At 40.8% G+C, this 7,568-nt stretch overlaps 2 protein-coding genes across 2 annotated transcripts in view; both read right to left on the reverse strand.

Moving 5' to 3' along the window:
• Positions 1 to 3,778, reverse strand: part of LOC113049854 (taperin-like) — a 43,318-nt gene extending 39,540 nt beyond the window's left edge. The window contains exon 1 of the mRNA XM_026212542.1: positions 1,626 to 3,778. Coding sequence (XP_026068327.1) covers positions 1,626 to 3,599 — 1,974 coding nt within the window. The 5' untranslated portion in view covers positions 3,600 to 3,778. The remainder of the gene's footprint in view (positions 1 to 1,625) is intronic.
• Positions 3,779 to 5,776: 1,998 nt separating this feature from the next.
• Positions 5,777 to 7,317, reverse strand: LOC113049856 (transmembrane protein 203-like). Its single transcript, XM_026212544.1, has 2 exons — positions 7,167 to 7,317; positions 5,777 to 6,760 (listed from the first exon to the last, which is right to left on the reverse strand). Exon 2 carries the CDS (start codon positions 6,539 to 6,541, stop codon positions 6,116 to 6,118), a length of 426 nt encoding a protein of 141 aa, XP_026068329.1. The 5' UTR covers positions 6,542 to 6,760; positions 7,167 to 7,317; the 3' UTR covers positions 5,777 to 6,115.
• Between the last annotated feature and the right edge of the window lie 251 nt (positions 7,318 to 7,568).

Genomic DNA, 7,568 nt, shown 5'->3' on the forward strand with positions numbered 1-7,568 from the left:
AGTTTTGTACTTTTAAGTTGCCCTACTAAATTTGTGAATGTAATTTCATTAGATACAAAATATCAAACCAAACTATTCTAAACTCTTTTCTTTTTGAGATGATTTCTATTTAGCTGGTGTTTTGGTGATTTTGTATATATGAAGTCAGCTCTCATCAAGTTCACACAGGTGTCCTAGCAGAGTAACATTTGCCTTGATTTTTAATGGTACATCTTTTTTCTTTTTTTTATCAAACATTTTGCTCTAGAACTGTGCTTATAGTGTTTTTATCTAAAATGAATGCTGCTTGTTTTGATATTTTGATATCTAATTCTATCAAATTGTAGTTCAGCAACATTTAACATTGTGGTTTAACTTTAAGTATACAAATTAGTTTCACTGTATCCGCCTGATTTAAGAGAAACCTCAGCCAACTTGAAAGTTATCCTGCGTGATATAGCAAATTAGCATTTATTATGATAATATTTATTATCACAATCATAAACAGACTTTTTGTATCCCAGATAGTTTTACAGTTTAATGCATTTTGTTATTATTCTTTAATGCACTTTGTTATTTAGCTAATAAATCAGAAGTCTTGCACATTCACAGAAAATAGCTTACTTCCGTGTTGCAAAATAAGATGGGTAGCATAGAATCAAACAAGAAAAGTTACTACTTGTTTGGACTGATGTCTTGCAGGAGGTAAGCAGCATGTATCTCAATGTAACCTGCATGTGTCATACAAAATCCTTGTTTTATGAGACGTATATGGAACATCCAAACAGCTATGTTGCAGTGGTTAAGAATACAGTGAACCTTTGAACAGGTCATAAACACCCAACAAACATGTCTGATTTCTAACCTAAAAACAAATGGGTACAGGGACCAATTCTCACTATTAACTAGTTGTTATTAATTTTTTTTTGCTTTTTATGCATTTTTTATAGATAGTACATTAGAAAGATGACAGGAAAGCACTGGGAGGAGAGAGGGGAGTGGGACTGGCAAAGGAACTTAAGACAAAAATCGAACTCGGGTCGCCATGAGCGCTGTTGCGCAGAGTGACTATTCTTAAAATATATTGGCTCTTTATTAGTACTTATAAAGCACATTCTGCATGACCATATTCTAAATCTATAACCCTTCCCAATACCTAAACTTAACAACTACCTTACTATTAACAAGGAGCTATAATTAAGTTATAGAGGTAAAAGTCATAGTTAATGGTTTGTTAATGGCAAGAATTGAACATAAAAGTGTATTTAATCAAGACACTTGCCAGGACAGAAAGGTGAATTCTTCTGAAAAGAATAGGTAACCCAAAATGTACGGTTCTTCTATTATTTACTTACCCTTATGTGGTGCCACAACTCATATGACATATTTCTTTAGTGGAACACAAAATTAGATTTAAGGCAGAATGCAAGTGAAAAGTGACTGGGAGTGCCTAATGTTGCCTTTTGTGCCCCACAAAAGAAAAAAGTTAAACAGGTTTTGAATGACATCAGAATGAGTAAATGATGACAGAGTGTTTGTTTTGGGGTAAACTATACCTTCTAAGCCACTTCATAAAGACATCCTATTTCTTTAATACATGTGTAGTAAGTAAATGACCAATGTAGTTCTTATGCTAAATATCATACCTTTTTTCCTGTTGAGCCAGTCTTCGAGAGACAGGATCGCCCAAGGGAGAGGTAGCCCCCAATGACCTCAATCTCCTCTGCAGCAGGGTAACGCTTTTTAATCAGGGTTCCCAGATGGGCATAAGGGGCCTGTGGTGTGTGTGGAGATTCACCGACGACTTCTGGGGTCTCATCAGGGCCAGACGGGGCCTCGGGCCTCCGTTTCGGAACAATTGTAAACGTATTTCCTTTGCGCCTCTGCACTGCAGGGCTCAGGACGGGTGGCGTGGGCTCCACGACTATGTCATCAATGTTTGTGATAGGCAGCTCATCAACCAGAGGTTCCTTTGGAGATGAGACTGATTTGACGGGAGAGCCAATTGAGGGTGGAGAAGCTGGGGCTGGAGAGGTGAGTGTGGCAGGTGGGGTATGTTGTGGAGACCCTGTTTTGGCTTCTATGGTCACCTTTTCTGTAAGCTTTGGTGTGGAAGGTATGAAGGAAGCGGGCAAGGGGGTTGGCACTGCGGGCTCTGAAGCTGCCACACCCACCAGGGGTCGTGGGGATGGGGGGGAAAGTACAGGGCTGGATGGGGCGGTGCTGCCAGGTGACGAAATGGCTGCATGACTCTTGGGAATGACGGTGAAGGAATTGCGAGACTGGAGTCTTAAGTTGGCGAGTGCACGAGCCTGTAGATCCCCAGGCGGAAGGAGAGAAAGATCAGGGCGAGGGGACGGGCAGATCTCAAAGCTGGGTGATAAGGGGGGTGATGTGGGGCTAGGAGTACAGTCGGCACGAGCATGGTGGCTCTCCGGAGAGCATGGCACCTTGGCTTTAGAGGCCCCATCTGTGCTGTCCCAGTCCCGTTCTCTAACAGGCTTGGACAAAGACCTCTCAGTGTCCTCCTTTGGATACACAGTGACACTTCTTCCCCCGCTCCCCTCGAAACGTCTACATGAAGACACTAACTGAGGGGATCCGGAAACGGGTGTACTACTCCCTGAGTCACTAGGAGAGGTGTGATGGTTGCCCATGGAAGACAGGACATTTTGGAAGACCTTGCTCTGTGGAGATCTGGCTTGTGGAGACACTGGGCATTTTGGCACCACATCTGGCGTGGGTCTGGAGCTTGGCCTGACAGGACTAGAGTCTAAGTCCAGGAGGTTTTCCGTGCTTCGTGACTTGGCCTGCAACTTGCCATAATTCATGTCAAATTTCTGTAACATACGACTCACCCTTCCTTGCCCCTCCAGCGGGGCGGACGCGGGTCTTCCCAGCGTGCTGAGGTTCTCCTCGCTTTTACTAAGCGCAGTATCGTAAATGACCACTTCCTTCGCGCGTATCTCCGTAACCGGACTACCTCTCCGGTCTAACAGGTCACTGAGAGAGCTGTATCCGCTCACCGTGCCGTTCTGCTGCAGTTTCGATGCATGATTCGAACCACATCCTTCCGAGAAGTACTCCGGGTCGGATTCAATAATGATGATATTCTCAGCGCGTATAGTCCGTATCCCGGGAACGCCGCCGTATAACTCGAGGATGTGCTGAACCGGTCGCGCGGCGTTCTCTTGGCGCTGACGCTTCTTGCGTTCTTTTTCTAGTTTAATGAATGGGTTTTCCTGCAGCGGACCCAAGCTCTCTTGTGATACCAGGCTCTCCTGAGCTCTGTTGTCTCTCGCAGTTCTCTCCTCCGTGCGGCTCGGGTCAGCTGATGGCCAATGCTCTTTTGTTTTCACCGGTGACAGATCCGGGCTTTTGTTCGCGCGCTTGGCAGCGGTAATGGTATAGTTCCTGCTAGAATGTGCGCTGCTAATATCATCCTTGCTTTTGCTGGCCGTTACCTCGCCGTTAAATTGATATGCGACGGACTCGGCACCTGCTCCGGTCCCACCGCCCTTCGTCTTTCTCCGCTCAAGGATCTCGCGTTTCCAGGCCGGCATCCTCGGGCTCTCCTGCCCTGGCTCTTGGCGAAGAACGCGAAGATCCCCGCCCGACATTATGGGAGAAATTGGTTTTATAGGGGTACGTGTGAAACCAAATAATCTCTCGCCGTACCTGCAGCGCCTCTTCTTATTCGTAATCGCACGTCATTGCAGCCGCAACAATGTATCCTGCATGATGATTATGTGCCGGTCTATCCTACCGACAGGACCCCGCCCTCGGAGTCTTACGTCAGCTTTTTGTCTCAGGGTGCACAAGTATAGGTCTCTGCAGGAAAGTAATGGGGAGTTACTAGATCAAGGTGTTTTTACACCATGATACCTGATTGGTTGATGTAATAGTGACGTTAGGTTTAGGGGTGGGGTTGGGTAAGGGCGATCATTTAGATTGCATGATTCAGAAACACCCAGCAGTTTAAAAACACCCACATGGTGATAAACGCCCACTTTTGCTTAAGTCTCCAGGGTGGACACCTCATTTGGTCAGTTTGACTCGAGGCACACCTTTTGTTTTAACATATGCCCCGCCCCCTACTTTCTACTATTGTGAAGCTTGAAGCGAGCCCTGTCAGTCAAACACAGCGAGACCCGCCCATTTCGTATCCTTAACCCTTTCTTTATTTCGAAATTGTTTATATTATGAATGGGCAAAACTGCAGGCTGTTTGGAGCAATTTACAATACGCAAGATAACATTAAGTGGAAAATGAATAACAAATAGTTCCTGTGTGTGTGTGTGTGTGTGTGTGTGTGTGTGTGTGTGTGTGTGTGTGTGTGTGTTCAAGCACTTGGTGAATAAAACGCATTCTAATTTTTATAAATGTTCTAAATGTTATGTAAAAACAATAGAAGTAATATAAATTGCAATAAATTATGCATAAGTAAAATAAAATACATTATTTTAATAAGAAACAAAGCAACAAAAGGTAAGACATTTTAAACATTTTTTTTTTCTACATTTCAAAATCGAAGGTTGTATTTTGAGAGTTGTAATGTTCCATTGACCATGGCGTGGTGCAACTATTTGTCGCTGTATTAATCTAGTTTTAATCCGGAGGGGGGAAAAATGGAATTAAAATGAAAATAAATATTACAAAATAAATAAATATGTGTGTAAATACATGATTACAGTAGACTTATTTTTTTCGAATGCAACAAATACGAAGGTGACTAGCAGGATCAAAACGGATTGTTTGATTAAAGAAATCTGATCAAAAGTAGAATATGCTATATAATGACGTGGTAAGGCTAATGTCCTCGTCACTCTAATAATCCGGGTTTAATCCATAGACAGTAAAATAAAGGGTTTAATCAGATTAATTAAAGGGCACAGAAATAAAGATTATAGCAAGGGATCAAAAGTAAAACGCGTCAAGTTAATTATAGGCTAGTCTATTATGCACATGAGTAAATTTTGATAACCTCATAATCAGGAAGGGACAACACTGAAAAAAGTTCATTTAAGATTAGCATGTACGACCTTTAGTACAGCTGTTGGCATTTACAGCCACAATGGGTTGTAGTAGGTACTGCACGTCCAGTTAATTATTTCAAAGATGCCTTAACATATGTTCAATGCAATTATTTTATGCTATCACGAACCGAGTGCAAAGTCCAAAAATAACATGGTTTATCATTTACAGTAATACAGCCTTAATAACAAGTAATACATATAAATGCTTTCTGTGCATCTATCTAATATAAAGTAACAGGAAGGCTGTTTATTAAATGTCCTTTATCCTTTTGGTTTAATACATACTGCAGCTGGAGTGTTGTTTCCATTAGATATAATTTAATCAATTTAGTTTCCGATAAAATATTTCTTTCATTTTAACTAGAGCTCATTTTTCTATTTCTCTTTAGAAATTATACATTTAAGAAAACGTTTCACTACATCAGTAAGGATATGTATGTAATGAATTTTGAACTAGCTGCTCTTTAATGATACAACTCTCATAAAACATTTTTTAAATGATAACTTAATGAAACTGCATGGTTTGTCCTGTTTGGAGCTCCTATAACGAGACAAATTAGAAGGAATGCAGGATTAATTACATCTATAGTGCCATCTAGTGATTATTATTGGACGTACGTGTTTTTTTTTTTTTTTACACATTGGCTTATTTAGAATTTTCTTCTCAAAAACATCAAACATCGTACTAGCTTTTCTTAATAAAGAATTACATTTAGGTCACTTCAAGGCATGGTCAATAACAAACCAAGGAAGATCAAGAGTGTTGAATATTGATGGTTTATTTACAACTGTACAAACAACAATACAATGTATTAACACAGATAAAGCAACATTTACAGTATTCAGAATTCTAGACCAAATCTCTCTTAGCACTTAAGGACAATAATAATAATAATCAAAATTGCACATTATTTTTAGCATTATTTTTGATGCCATGTTTGCATGTTTGAACCTGTGAAAATACAAAATAAAAAAATAAATAGTTCACAATGATTATGCAGTTTACAATGATTCGCTCCTCCTGGTTTGAATGATACCTGCAGAAGTCCTTTTAATTCGTTCGCATAAGTCCATTGACATGTGTGCGTACAGTTTGTCCTTTAATTGACACGACAAGCACGAATCATGAGCAGCTGCAGAAGGATGAACAGTGGGGAAACAATAAGCCCGAACCACAAATCACTTTGTGCCTGGTTCTGTTCAGCCAATTTCTGGCATAGCAGCACCTCACACACCAGCTTGAGGCTGAGCAAAGTAAGCACCCACAGCAATCGCAGCACAGCCAGCCGCTTCTCTCCTTCTTGATAGAGGCGGATGGACACAATGGCTGTGAAGTAAGTGCTGAGGCCATCAGCAGCAAACAATGGTGAGAAGACAAGCCACCAGCTCATCTCAAGAGTCTGCTTGTCCACATCCATGTGTAGGGCCACCAGCACGCTGAAGACCAGCAGTGCACTCAAGTGGAGGAACAGCTCGAATGTGGCAAAGCCCAACCATTGCACCAGCTCTCGCAGAGAGAACAGCATTATTACCTGCACCACGGAGTTTTGTTTACTAGGGGACTTAGGTCAAAACACTAGCCTAGGAAACTGGGAGTGAAGATAAACATGTAATGGGCATTCAAGTCTATGAAAAATACTCCACTGATAATCAATTCACTATTTTGGCAGTATCATGTTGTTTTGGAGATGTACTGTACCAGGTCCACCTAATGACTTCTAAAGGATTTGACTCTCTGTCAAAACCTGAAAAAGGAAGAAAAATACTTCATTATTAAGACCAAAAACAATGCAACTACAATTCAAATTTGGAAAATATTGCATGTAAAACACTTGGTACGATTGTAGACTGATAAAATCACATTGTAACGTACATGTCCCAAAAACAAGGTTGACGGTATTCTATGACTAAATGATTAACATTAACATCAATCCAGAAGCCAGTATGGTTTATTTCACTATCCTCAACATTATTGCTATTGTATCTTAAAAATTATAATCCAGGTAAACACTATGCTGATAAACATGTTGTTAGACAATTAACGTCCATCATTTTGCGGAATTGAATGCATAAACAAGCGAACTGTCGGTTAGCATATGATGACGAGTATTAAATGTGCTAATAATATACTTGGAAAAAAAAAACGTTTACCTCACAGCTATCGTTCACAGTGAAGGTGAAAGACACATATATAACAGTAAGCTACATTTTCAAAGACTCGGTAATGAACTGCTGAGTTGACAGCGGTGGATAAGCAGCTGTTAAACACACAAGCTAGCTGAGAGGACTATTTTCCATCCAATAGGAGCCCGGGTCAAATATCGCGACATTCGCGAGATCTCATATGCGAGTCGTAAGAAATATCGCGAGATCCTTAGAGGATTTTCTACGGAAGCCGAGAAAACAGAAAGAAGCAATGAATGATAGAAAAGGGACAATACTAGCATGTAACTGAATAATGATACGACGGGCGTGGCTTATCTGTTCCAGCCTTTTTTAATTAGACACTCACTAAAAACACTGTATTTTCTTTTCTATGATGCAGCATTCAAA

Source organism: Carassius auratus, chromosome 30 (assembly GCF_003368295.1).
Source record: "Carassius auratus strain Wakin chromosome 30, ASM336829v1, whole genome shotgun sequence".
Classification (NCBI taxonomy): domain Eukaryota; kingdom Metazoa; phylum Chordata; class Actinopteri; order Cypriniformes; family Cyprinidae; genus Carassius; species Carassius auratus.